This window comes from Odocoileus virginianus, chromosome 33, assembly GCF_023699985.2.
Source record: "Odocoileus virginianus isolate 20LAN1187 ecotype Illinois chromosome 33, Ovbor_1.2, whole genome shotgun sequence".
NCBI lineage: Eukaryota > Metazoa > Chordata > Mammalia > Artiodactyla > Cervidae > Odocoileus > Odocoileus virginianus.
Genome location: NC_069706.1, coordinates 20,359,609 through 20,372,657, shown reverse-complemented (window position 1 = coordinate 20,372,657; position 13,049 = coordinate 20,359,609). Strand labels below are relative to the sequence as shown.

General features: G+C 48.3%; 1 protein-coding gene across 1 annotated transcript in view; it reads left to right on the top strand.

The window, feature by feature from the left end:
- Positions 1-13,049, top strand: part of GGA2 (golgi associated, gamma adaptin ear containing, ARF binding protein 2) — a 29,327-nt gene that overhangs the window by 1,575 nt on the left and 14,703 nt on the right. The window contains exons 2-6 of the mRNA XM_020874093.2: positions 6,805-6,889; positions 8,135-8,210; positions 9,030-9,128; positions 11,437-11,560; positions 12,900-13,003. Of these exons, the coding sequence (XP_020729752.2) occupies positions 6,805-6,889; positions 8,135-8,210; positions 9,030-9,128; positions 11,437-11,560; positions 12,900-13,003 (488 nt within the window). The remainder of the gene's footprint in view (positions 1-6,804; positions 6,890-8,134; positions 8,211-9,029; positions 9,129-11,436; positions 11,561-12,899; positions 13,004-13,049) is intronic.

The following is a 13,049-nucleotide window of genomic DNA, read 5'->3' as shown; positions in this document are numbered from 1 at the left end:
GATGAAAAGCTCTTCTGGTAGTGTGTCGGGGCTGAAGTACAAAGGTATTGGGATGGAGAGTAGAAATAATTAGCTAGTTGGATCAGCAGCCTTAATGCAATAGGATAGAGGCAGGGGACCAGAGGGATCTAGGTTGGATTGCAGGTTTCTGGCTTAGGTAACTGACTGGTTACAGTTGCTTCACTTGTGGAGTTTACGGTGCTTGTGGCACAGAGAGACGCTCTCTGGGCAGTTGGTTGGCTCCAGAGAGGGTAAGAACTGGAGGTCAGCTTGAGACCTTCAGTTCATTAGCAGTGAGCTTGTCTATGTGCTTAGGAAGAACAGAGTTTGCGCATGGAGCATGGAGAATCTCAACATGGAAGAAGCAGGGTTCGGGGAGGGGGGTGCTAGGTGGGAAGGCAGCACTGAGCGAGAAGGCGGAGCCTACAGACTGCTGGGAGGCGGGGAGCCGCAGGTCTCTACGGAAGGTATAGTTGGTAGGTGGTTTTGCTGCTGAGAAAGAGAAGGAAGATGGGGGAACTTTGGCAACTGAAAGATTACTGAGTTATCTCAGTGTTAAACGGTGGGGACAGAAAGAAGGTGGTTGACTAGGAAGCAGTGGAGTTGCAAAAGTCACATGGGCTGGGTTAGAGACCAGCCAGCCGCTGACCCAGGTGGGGGAGAAGAAGGGAACTAAGACTGTTTAGGAGGGGGTCCTCAAGCACCAGCTGTTTTAGGTCATTGTCATCCTAAAGTGCTGCAATCTTCCAGTTGTTCGGGTAGGGCTGGAACCTATACCAACAGCACAGACCCCCTTCCCAGTCCGGCAACCAAAAACGCCTCCAGACATTCCCAGATATGCCCTGGGACAGAGGGCCCACCTCTTCCCCTCTGCCCCGAGATCCTCTGAGTTTGGGCTTTGGAGTGTTGAGTGGGTTTCAGAAATGTATCTTGTAGTCTTTGTGGTTGTTCGGTTTCTACCTCCCTGCTCTAGGAACAGAGAAACTGTTGAACCAGACTTGTGGGTGCTGGGGCGCAGTGGAGGTGGTACGTGGATGGACATGCGCTAGAGAGGCTGGTGGTGGGGGAAGGACTGGAGTGTAGTTGAAGGAAAGTCCCTGAGTCTAGGCTGGATGGAGAAGGAAGTCAGTCCAGGGGCCCATGAAGACCCCAGAGCTCATCTCACTGACGGGTCTTAGCTCAGCAAGCAAGGCACCTGTGTCCCTAAGGCTGGAATGTAATAGCATGCCCCCCCCTGTGGCTCAGATGGTAAAATATCTGCCTGCAATGCGTAAGACTCAGGTTCAATCCCTGGGTCAGGAAGATCCCCTGGAAATGGAAATGGCAACTCACTCCAGTATTCTTGCCTGGAGAATCCCATGGACAGAGGAGCCTGGTGGGCTACAGTCCGTGGGGTCTTAAAGAGTCAAACACGCCTGAGCGACTGACAGCTTGGGGTTGTGAGGATCAGGGGAGTTCGTGCATCTAAAGTAGGCGGCACAGTGTTAGCTGTTACCATCACTAGTCTTCCTAGTGAGAGTGGCAGAAAACGAACTCATACTGTTTGCCAGAAAAGGAAAAACATCAGACCTAGAATTGGGAAGGAGTAGTTCCCCAGAGGAACGCCAGGAACCTGTTTCACCAGAAGCTCAAGCTTTAAAAATACAAGTAGCAGCTTCTGGGTGTTTTGCAGCAGCGCCCACCCCCCCACCCCCCCCCCCCCCCCCCCCCCCAGTCCCCCACCACTTAGTTTATTTTGGGCGTTGTTCCACATGACTGCATTTAGAGCTGCCACCTCCTTGTTAATGAAAAGCCTCCTGTGCCCGGTGGCACGGGGTGCTATACTCGATTTAACCAGCGGAGTCTGAGCTGTTAACAGCAGCCCTGGGGCCTCTTGGTCTCAGCTCTGCTGGTGCTGCCAGGGAGGCACTAGCTTAGCTGGATGCTCTGTGATCTTCTCCATCTACTTGGACCTCCTCCCAGGTGATAAGTCCTGTCTTCCAGCCTCACTTTTCTGCCTCCCTCGGGGATGAGAGTGGTTTGGATTTCGGATCTATTTATATTCTCCCAGCTTCTCTAGGACTGAGCTGCTTCTTTATCTTGGACCCATCATTCCTATGGTGGATCTTGGCCTTTCAGCAGTGCTTGATGTCAGGGTTGGTGTGTACCTGCCCCACACAGTGAGCAGTGCATACTCACTGCTGGAGGATTGAGTTCTGAGTGTTCTCAAGGTGACTGCTTCCCCACAGCTCCAGGGCTCCCCTGACTAGCACACCTGCTCTTAAGCCAGGGTCATGACCCTGGGGGTGGGGTGGTGGCTGACATGAGATGATTTGGCTTTTGAATTAGTCACTGTTAGATGAACCATTCAGGAATTCCCTGACGGTCCAGTGGTTGGGATTTAGTGCTTTCCCCACTGTGACCTGGGTTCAGTCCCTGGTCGGGGAACTTGAGATTCTGCAGGCTCGCAGCAGGCTCCCTAACCTCCCTGCCCCAGCCCCGGGGTCGGGGGGCATTTCACTCAGAGCTGGAGGGCTCGGCTGTCTTCTTTTTTTTTTTTTAATTTAAAAAAATTTTTAAATTTTAAAAAATCCTCTGGGAATTATTGTCTCTGGACCTGCTCAAGGCCACTGAAATAGCTTGGCAGGATGGGATTAGGCGTTTGGAGACCCAGTTATTTCAGAACTGGAGTAGCCATCTCCTGGTGTCAGCAGTATGTCCAACCAACTGGCCAGACTTCTTGTAGTGAAAGATGAGTCATCCGTTCATGAGTAGATATCCTTGCTGATGACTGTCTAGGCTTGAGTGTGGGAAGGTGAATGAGACAGGCCTCCTTCCTGCCTTAGGGAGCTGATAACTTAGTGGTAAAAAGGTCAAAGAACCTAGTTCCCAAAAGAGGCCCTGTCTTTGTCAGAGAACTGAAGACTTATATTTGGGCCCTGGAATTGGGCAGACTTGAGATTTTTTATCATTTTCCTGTTTTGTGACTGGGCAGATTTCTTCATCTATAAAATGCTGAGCTAACATTAGTACCAGCTTCAGTTTTCTGAGGATTACAGGAAAGGGATGCTAGGAAAGCACTCAGCGTCATGTCTGACACAAAGCAAGTTCTTAAAAAACAAAGTGTGTGTGTGGGGGGGAGCAGCAGCTCTGACTATTATTGTTGTTATTTGGGAGCTGTGAAGAACCTTGAGGGAACCCTTATGATATAGATATAGCAAATAAAAACGCTTACTCTATAGTGCTTTTTGCTGCTTTGCCTTGGTTATGGGTTTAGAACATTATTTAAGCTTGTAAAGTTTTTTATTCCCTTCCTTCCTTTGGAAAACCTGGTGACTTGGTGGTAGGGGAGGAGGGAGAGAGCTGGATTCTTCTTGGTAAACAGGGTCGTACTTGCTCTTCTCTGCCACTGGGTCCCCAACCCCCGGGCCACAAACCGGTACTGGTCAGGTTGCGGCAAGTAAGGAACCAGGCTGCACAGTAGGAGGTGAACTGCGGGTGAGCGAGTGAAGCTTCATCTGTTAATATATTTACAGCTGCTCCCCATCATCATTACTGCTTGAGCTCCCCCTCCTGTTGGATTAGTGGTGGTATGAGATTCTCATATGGGTGCAGACGGTAAATGTAACGCCTTTGAATTATCCTGAAAGCACCTCCCCCACCCCACCCCCTCCTCATCTATGGAAAGATTATTTTCCATGAAACGTTTCCGCAAAACGTTGGGGAACTGCTGTCACAAAGTCGTGTGTTGAGGTCTGAAAGTCTTTTAGGTGTCAAGCTTGACCTTGTCGTGAACTGAAGCTTTATGAAGTTTTAATGATACAGAAAGAAGTAGTTCAGATGAGTCAGATCTCCTTTTTTCATTAATTTTTATTGGAGTCTAGTTGCTTTACAGTGTTGTGTGAGTTTCTGCTGCAGCCAAGTGAATCAGTTACGCATGTACATATATCCTCTCTTTAGATTTCCTTCCCTTTAGGTCACCACAGAGCATTGAGTTAGAGGTCCCTGTATGGTAGAGTCAGATCTCCTTAATCAGGCTCTTGAGCGTCACTGCTTTCAGTTTATTTTCTGAGTAATTATTTTGAGCCTATGCCTAAGGCACTGTACCAAGCATTATAGGAAGCATAGTGCTTCTACCTTTGTCTTGAACAGACTTGAAGTTTAAGTGTACTAAGTTGTGTACATATTTTTGTGTGTGTGTGTACATATTTTTAAAGGAAAACACAGAGACTGTTACAAGATTGTCTGTCTTTTATTGATTACTTAATGTTTGCTGCTACACTGAGTATTTCAGACACTATCTGTTTTTTTAAGATTCATTCATTTATTTGTTACACTGGGCCTTCATTGCTGCTTGCAGGCTTTCTCTAGTTGTGGAGCTACTCTGGTCACGGTGCATGGACCTCTCGTTGCAGGGGCTTCTCTTGTGGCGGGGCTTGGGCTCGAGGTGCATAGGCTTCAGTGCTTGCAGGATGTGAACTCAGTAGTTGTAGGCAGATGGAGTCCTAACCAGTAGACCACCAGGGAAGCCCTAGACACTGTCTTTTAAAAATCTCATAACTATCCCACACGGAAGGTACCGTTTTCCTTATTTTATAGTTGAGGAAACTGGGGCTCTGAGAGCCCAATGGCATGTAGCTAATAAAGGATGGAGCTGGAGATCCCCATCCTGAAAGAGCAGGTAGGATGTGGGTCTTCTGAGATGGAAGAGATGGCTTCTGTTTTGTGGGTGGGGGTGGGTGATAGAAAGATTAAGAAAGTCCTTATGAAGTGGCATTTGAATTGGGATTCGAAGGGTGAATAGCATTTTGAGAGGTGGAACATAGAGAAAGCGCTTTGAGGAGGAAAAAGGTGAGGAGCATGGGGAAATTGATAACCTGATTCCTTTGCTCTTTGTTGTTGCCTCTGTTCACTTAGGGTGGGGCTAGTGGTGGGAAGGTGGGGGATTGAGTACCTGTCCTTTGAATCTCATTGTTGAGCTAGGGGCACACGATTTCCCCGGGACATAAAAGTGACTACTGTCTGGAAAGGTAAACTCTAGTTGACTGTGGAGTCTTTTTTTTTTTAATTTTAATTATTTATTTTTGGCTGTGCTGGGTCTTCCTTGCTGCATGAGCACTTTCACTAGTTGTGGTGAGTAGGGGCTGCTCCTCAGTTGCAGCGTGCAGGCTTCTCATTGCGGTGACTGCCCTTGTCGCGGGGAACAGGCTTTAAGTCCATGGACTTCCTGGTTGTGGTTCCTGGGCTCTAGAACACAATCTCAGTAGTTGCACAGGCTTAGTTTCTCTGCAGCATGTGGGATCTTCCTGGACCAGGGATCGAACCTGTTTCCCCTGCACTGGAAGGTGGATTCTTAATCACTGGACCACCAGGAAAGCCCCTGTAGACTCTTAAGTAATCAGAAGGGAGGAGAATTAGTCAGGGCTGGAACAGTGGAGGAGGCTTTTGGGAGCAGATGGAGATTCAGAATGACCTTGGGAATGGATAGAGAAGAGAGAAGTGGACATTCAGGCGAAAGGAATAGTGTCAGAAGTATGACCATAAGAATTACTTACTTGCAGAGTTTGAAAGAGCTTCTCTGTCAGGACCACTAAGAAGTTTCATTGGAGAGGCGGGTGGTCCAGGATAAGCTGGACAGTGGGGAGTAGGGGAAATGTTATGAAAGGGCAGGACAAAGACAGTCTCAGCAACTACTTTATGAGAGTGTGGCTTGTTTCAGTAGGAAGGCTGGGCCTATGGAATGGGCATCCTTGCTGGGACAGGGATTCTAGGCGGCAGCAGTGGGAGGGGAGGAAGAAGCTGCTACCATCTAGCACCAGGAAAGAGTCACACAAAGATTCCAGGAACTCAGGGATTGCCCCACCCCCCAGTGGAGCGTGGGCTCACCTTAGGCCTTCTGATAAGCCCCCTTTCTCCAGGTGTTTCCTGCTCTGGGCTGTGACCTGGTACGCTCCATGCTGCATATCCTGATTTCATACAAATAGCAGTGTTCAGTGGGGGAGACCCTGGTGTGACTGGATCTGGGTTCCTTGGGCATATGTGGATGGTAGCAGAGAGAAACGGCATTCTGAGGACCAAAGGCAAGGAGGTCCTCTTGTCAGACAGGATAAGCCCCTGACGTGGAGAAGCTGCTTAGGTAGGACAAAGGATTGCAGTGAGTGGAGGCTCAGGTTTCAGCCTGTTACTTCGGGGATATGGTGGGAGCTGCTCAGGGCTTCACTGTAAGTTCTGCTCTTCCTGTCACATGGTTGAGAAGCTTCCAGGTTCTTGGCGTTCCCTGGTGGTCCAGTGGTTAAGAATCCACCTGCCAGTGCAGGGAACATGAGTTCAATCCTTGCTCCGGAAAGATTCCACATGCCATGGAGCAGCCAAGCCCACATGCTGCATCTTGAGAAAGCCCAGTGCAGCCAAAAAGATGAAAATAAAAAATAAAAAAGAACCTTGCAGGTTGTGGCCTATGCATAGATGCTGGCCTGTGCCTGTCCTTGTTGCAGGGCCGCGGTGGGGGGTCAACACGGGCATGAAGAAGGTGCACGTAAGCCAGCACCTGCACTAGGAATGGAGCCCCTTTCAGGACAGTAGCTTGTTAACCGGTTTGCTCGTTCATGCGGTCAGCAGTCCCTGAGTCATGGGCCATACCCGTGCCTGACAACGGTCGACCCCCACTCCCCCCCAGCTGTCTGCTTTGCTGGGTCCCATCCTCGGGAGGGGTATGATATCACAGTCCTTGGCTCTTGTCCTGTTCGAGGGGTGGAGATGTGGAGAGGTGTGTATTTTTTATTATCCTTTATTATCCTTCAGTTTTACTTTTTATTTCCTTGACAGATAAAGCCACAGACCCAAGCATGTCAGAACAGGATTGGTCAGCTATCCAGAATTTCTGTGACCAAGTGAACACTGATCCCAATGGGTAAGGTGACATCACACACACACCCTGCACCTATGGACACCTCAGACTGTGCGTGCCTGTGTTTCTCAGGACTGTTTTACATAGCTCAGGCTTTGTTTCTTTTTTCCTCCCTCCATGATCTATTGAGTATGTTATTTTTCTAGAAATTGCAAATTTATGTAGTTTTCCTAAAAAAAAAAAAAAAGTTTGTAACACAATTATTTTAAAATTTTAAAATAATTTTTATGAAACTTTACTGCTGAGGAGCTCTCTGAATGTTAGGGATAGAATGTAGCCAGGGTACATAGTAATGTGAAAGATTGGTATGCTCTTATTAAAAATTTTTTTTTTATTTGAAGATTATACTATATTTAGCAGCATGTGTCTGAATGTCCCTTTCAGAGCCACAGTAGATGCTTTTGTTGTTGTTTAGTCACTAAGTTGTGTCTGATTCTTTTTCGACCCCATGTAGCGCACCAGGCTCCTCTCTCCATAGGATTTCCCAGGCAAAAACACTGGAGTGGATTGCCATTTTTTTTCTCCAGGGGATCTTCCCGACCCACGGATTAAACCTGCATCTCCTGCATTGCAGGCGAACTCTTTACTACTGAGCCACCAGGGAAGCTTGTTAAGCTAATTTAAATACAGTCTTTTTTTAAGAAAAAGCAGAGGAAGAGAGGTGAAGATTTTATTGAATTTGGTTTCTGAAGTGTCTGAATGGGAACTTTTTTCCCCACCTATTTTTTGGCCATGAAGCACAGCCTGCAGGATCTCAGTTCCCCAGCCAGGGATCAAACTGCCCCTGCATTTGGGAGTGTGGTGTCTTAACCACTGGACCGCCAGGGAAGTCCCCTGGATAGGAACATAAGGAATGAGTCAGTTATCCAAATATTTTATCTCCATGTTGCTGAATATTCATTTTGAAAGGAACAGGAAGTTTGATTACATTTTCTGCTCCAGGGTTGACTGAGCAGTTCTCAAATGACAAATAGGGTCTGTGCTGCTTGAGACCAAGTTACATACAGGTCTGGGAGCTGTAGGGGTAGGTGGACTGGGGAGAGGATGGTGTGTTCTGGAAGCATAGCTGTGAGACGTGGGGGTGGCTGGGAGCCGACCTCCTTCGGGGGCTCATGCATGGTCATGTGCAGTCACATCCCATCTCTGCTCTGGGACCCAAGCTCCTGGGGGAGAGGGGAATTGACCAAGCACGCTCAGCCAGACCAGTTAGTATGTTCCTCTCTGCTCAGAGTCTTTGTTTTCCCTTAGCTCAACCCATGCACCCTGGCTGCTGGCCCACAAGATCCAGTCTCCGCAAGAGAAAGAAGCTCTTTATGCCTTAACGGTGAGTTTGGCTTGCCCCTTAGCCTTAGCTCTCCTGTCCCAAGGCTAGCATTTCAGTGTGGGAAAGAGCCTCTGAGAGGGTCACCTTCCCTGCCCTTGAGAAAGCAGGCTAGAGGGAGTTCTGGGCTCAGATTGCCCCATTCTAGATCTGTTCCTGGAGAGTAGCAGGAAGGAAAGGAAGGCTTTATTTCCTTTTGCCTTTGTTAGACCAGGGCTGGCAAGGTCAAGTGCCCTCAGGACCAGACTGGTGACATAAGTGAGTGAGCCACCTACCGGGGGAACCAAAGAGCCAGAGAGACCATGTCTAGTCTAAAGAGCTACATAGCAGGACCTGCTGGCTATTGCTGGGGATGAGTTTGGGCCCACTGTTGCTAGAACTTCCTGTTTAAGAGAAACCGGAAATCCAGATGAAGTCTCAGAATTTTTCCGTATCAGTGACTGATTTGAAATGTTAATGGTGTGGACCAGAGAAAACATTTACAGGCCCAATTTGTCACTGGAATGCCAGCAGGTAACCCATAGTTTGACAGTTCTTGAGTATTCCATGTCTGATTTCTGCCTCTAAGAGAAAGAAAGAAGTGATTCTCTGACCAGTTTCACCTGCCCAAAGGGTCTCCATGAAAGGTGGGGTGACCTCAGAGTCCCCCACCGAGTGGTTTCCTGGGCACAAACCTGTCAGTTACAACAAGAGCAAGCAAGTGCTTTTTTACTTAATCTGAAAGTCTCACCCTTTCTCCCAAACTTTAGTGTCCTCAGTCTTGAGCCATGGTTCCAGGTTTGGAATGAGCTCCCTTCTCACGGAGGTCCTGTGTCTGTGCAGGTGCTGGAGACGTGTGTGAACCACTGTGGGGAGAAGTTCCACAATGAGGTGGCCAAGTTCCGCTTCCTGAACGAGCTCATCAAAGTGCTGTCCCCAAAGGTGAGCGCCCTGGGCCTGACCCCGCTCTGTGCCACCCACTGTGGGTGTCACTAAGACCTCACAGGTTAAGAGCTCGGCCCTACCTAGACTACGTCCACTTCAGACACCCGTCATGTGTCTCGGGGATCCCCAGGCTACTTGCACTTCTGCCCGACCGGCTACTAGTTCAGAGGTTCCTCTGACCCTCTCTGCCAGGTTGCCTAATTCACTGGATGGAAAGATTCACAGAACTATACAGGAAAGCACCATACTTAATAATACCCATTTATTTTAAAGGATATAAATGAGACACATAGGCCAAGATCTTGAGGGTGAAGGGGGAACCATTTCCGCATGCTATATCCTGTGGAGCCTGAGCACACCACCCTCCCAGCACATCTTACATTCAGCCAGAAAGCTCTCTGGACCTGGTGGTTGGAGTTTTTATTTGGAGTTACCTGGGCACTATTGAGTTAATCAGTGGCCACATGGTTGAACTCAACCTCCCTCCTCTTACGGGGGTCAGGATGGGGCTGAAAGTTCCAATTCTCTAATCACATGGTCAGTCCCTCCCTTGAAATTAGGTGTCCACCAGGAATGTTTAGCATAAGCTTGGGTATAGTCCCTGGGGGGGACTTGTAAGTAACAAAGACCTTTCTATCACTTAGGAAATTCCAAGGGTCTTTGAAGTTCTGTGCCAGGAGGAACTGAGGAGAAGGGTCACATATTTTGGAAACTATATATATAAGTATTCTTTTATTTATGAGGATTAATAAATCCTTTTATTGATTTTAAGAGGATCTTTCATTAGTAGTGGTAGTATTGATTTCCGCCTGTGCTGTGTCTTGGCTGTAGCGAGCAGGGGCTCCTCTCTGCTTGCGATGTGCGCACGTCTCATTGTGGGGCTCCTCTCGTTGCAGAGCACGGGCTCCAGGGTGGGCAGGCTTCAGTAGTTGCATCGTGTGAGCTCAGTCGTTGTGGTTCACGGGCTTAGTTGCCCTGTGGCATGTGGGATCTTCCCTGGGCAGGGATCAAACCCGTGTTCCGTGCGTCAGTGGGCGGATTCTTAACCGCTGGACCACCAGGGATTTCCTAAGAGGATCTTTTAAGAAATAATGACTCAAAACATTTTGAGTTTCAGCAATTCCTTTCACTTTACCTTATTTTCATTCCAAATATATTTTTACTCTACACTCAAAAAAATGAGTGCCCCCAGTGGCTCTAACCTAGGCCAATATATGGTGGGGTTTAATTTTAGTGGCTTTGGAGGTTGACTCCTTGAAGCCCAGAAAGTGTGCTGGGGCTGGGTGCCAGATAATTTGTCCTATCTCTGTGCCTCACCTCTCAACCAGCCTTGAGTGGTTTGCTTCTCAGCTGCCATCTCTTCGGTGATACTGTGGGCTGAGCAGTCTACTAATGAAACTGCCCAACTCAGATGGGATTTGAACCCATCCAAAACTTAGATTGAGACTTGAACCTGTGGGCTGGGATTAAAACCCACTGTCTCTCTCTTTTTTTTATTTTTAAATTTGACTGTACCAGCTCTTAGCTGGACTGAAGCTCAGGTTCTTTTTGTTTGTTTTAATTTTTTTTACACCAAAAACATTTTGTAATGAGGTATACCTGGTTAACAATGTTGTGAGAGTCTCAGGTGAACAGCAGAGGGACTCAGCCCTACATATGCATGCATCCATTCTCCCCGAAACCCCACTCTCATCTGAGCTGCCACACGACGTTGTGAAGCTCAGGTTCTTCATGTCTCAGCACAGAAGGGATTCAGCAAGAGGCAAAGTATAGCTAAGTAGATTTATTAATATAGAATGCTTGTGAGGGTTGCAAGTGGGCAGGCAAGGGGGTTCTGTCCTGAGAACTAAGTGGGAAAACAGATTTGTTTGTAGAGAGATGCATTCCATAGATAGAATGCAGGCTTATCTCAGAAGATGAGAGCAGCCCTTAAATATGGGGTAGTTTTTATGGGGTCAGTAATTTCATAGGGTAACAAGTGGGAGGATTAGTCCAACTATTTTACGAAAGGCGGGGTAGAGATTTCCAGGAATTGGGCCACTATTCTCTTTTTGTCCTTTTATGGTCAGGCTTGGGACTGTCATGGCTGTGTGTGTCGTTAGCTGATGTATTACAGTGAGCGTGTAATAAAGCTCAAGGTCTACTAGAAATCGAATCTTACCACCATCTTGCGCCTAATCACTTCTGACCAGCTTATGTTGTGTCCTGAACATCTGTGTCATTCTTTGAAGGTTATGTCCTGCCACCCTCTCCTGTCTCACTAAGGCCCTTCAGCTCAGTAATTCCCTTTCCTTTTTATCTTCAGTACCTAGGCTCCTGGGCTACAGAAAAAGTTAAAGGAAGAATCATTGAAATACTCTTCAGTTGGACAGTCTGGTTTCCAGAGGACATCAAGATCCGAGATGCTTATCAGATGCTAAAGAAACAAGGTCTGACTGCATTGCATTCCCGTCCCACAGTGGTGGTTCCTTCTTGCTTTTCGGTACAGTTTGTCGTTTTTGGGGTGAAAGCTGGAGATCTTGTGTCCGGTCGATACAGTAACCGAGGCTGATGCAAGTCATTTCAATCCCTGGAAGTGGGCAAGCCTTTCCTCTGGTTAGCAGGAGGCGGGGTTTCCCTGATAGCTTAGTTAGTAAAGAATCAGCCTGTAGAGCAGGAGCCCCCGGTCCAGTTCCTGGGCCAGGAAGGTCCGCTGGAGAAGGGTAGTCTACCCACTCCAGGGTCCTTGGGTTTCCCTTGTGGCTTAGCGGGTAAAGATTCAGCAGGGGCTGAGCTGGGTTTGAGCTGGTTGTTGCTGTAGTTACCCTTACTATACAGGTTTCAGATTCCTTTGGTGTTGGCTTGTGTTTGAGGTGGGGGCTGATCGCCTAGAGAGTTTCTCGCAGCATCTCCTCTGCTCTCAGCTTTGGGTCTTCCTCTTGCTCTGCATCTCAGAAGAGTTCTTATTCCATTGCCTGTCCTGACAGTAGACCCTTATTACTTGTTCCTTGATGCCCTTTGCCTGGCGCTAGTGGTGGTTCTGTTCTGATTAAGCCTCGGTCTTAGGAAGGCCTGTGTCCCTGGTCCTGGAGGGACTTGTTTGTGATCCTGTTCCACCCCATCTCGGGCTGGGGCCAGGACATGTTGCCGTCCCTCCCCCGGGGGTGCAGGCTTTTCTGTTCTTTTTTTCCAGCTGCCATAGTTTCACCACTCTTCTAAGGACCGCAGGTGTGTTGTCCTTCCCCCGGCAGTGTGAGGCTTCTCTCTGGGGAGAGAAGGATTTCGGTGGGCCCTCAGGCCTTTCCCATTCTCTTTGTGACGCCCTTGGAGAATGAGCCTGTTCCTCTTGTGAAGCGAGCTCCAGAGTGTGTTCTGGGAGTCCACGTTCCTTTTCTCTCAGGCTCTGTGGGAGGAACCGGATTTAGGATGGGCTATTTTCTTTTTTCCCCTGTCACGTGCACCCAGTATTTTTATGAGCATAAAAGATCCTGCACTAATTTCTGGGCCCTGAGGGGTTGTGTACCTGCAGAAAGTGGTCAGTATTTGTACAGTGTGGGGACCATAGACTGCTGGTCTCAGGGTCTGCCTCTCCTCTGAGCATCCCCGGCTTGGGATTCTCCCAGGAGAGGATGCAGAGCCTTGATCACGCCCTGGGTGTTTCCCTTTAAGGTCGCTGACAGTGTCTTCCTGTTGGGAGATCAGGAACCAGGGGTTTCTGGACTTTATACTGGATCCTGCTGAAGTCAGCAAGTATTTATATCAGCATATCCATGAATTGGATCTTTTTAGGAATCATAAAGCAAGACCCTAAACTTCCAGTGGATAAAATCTTGCCCCCACCTTCTCCCTGGCCCAAGAGCTCCATCTTTGATGCTGATGAAGAAAAGTCAAAGGTAAGGAGCTTCTGCCTGACCGCGGAGGCCGACCTGGAGTCTCCGC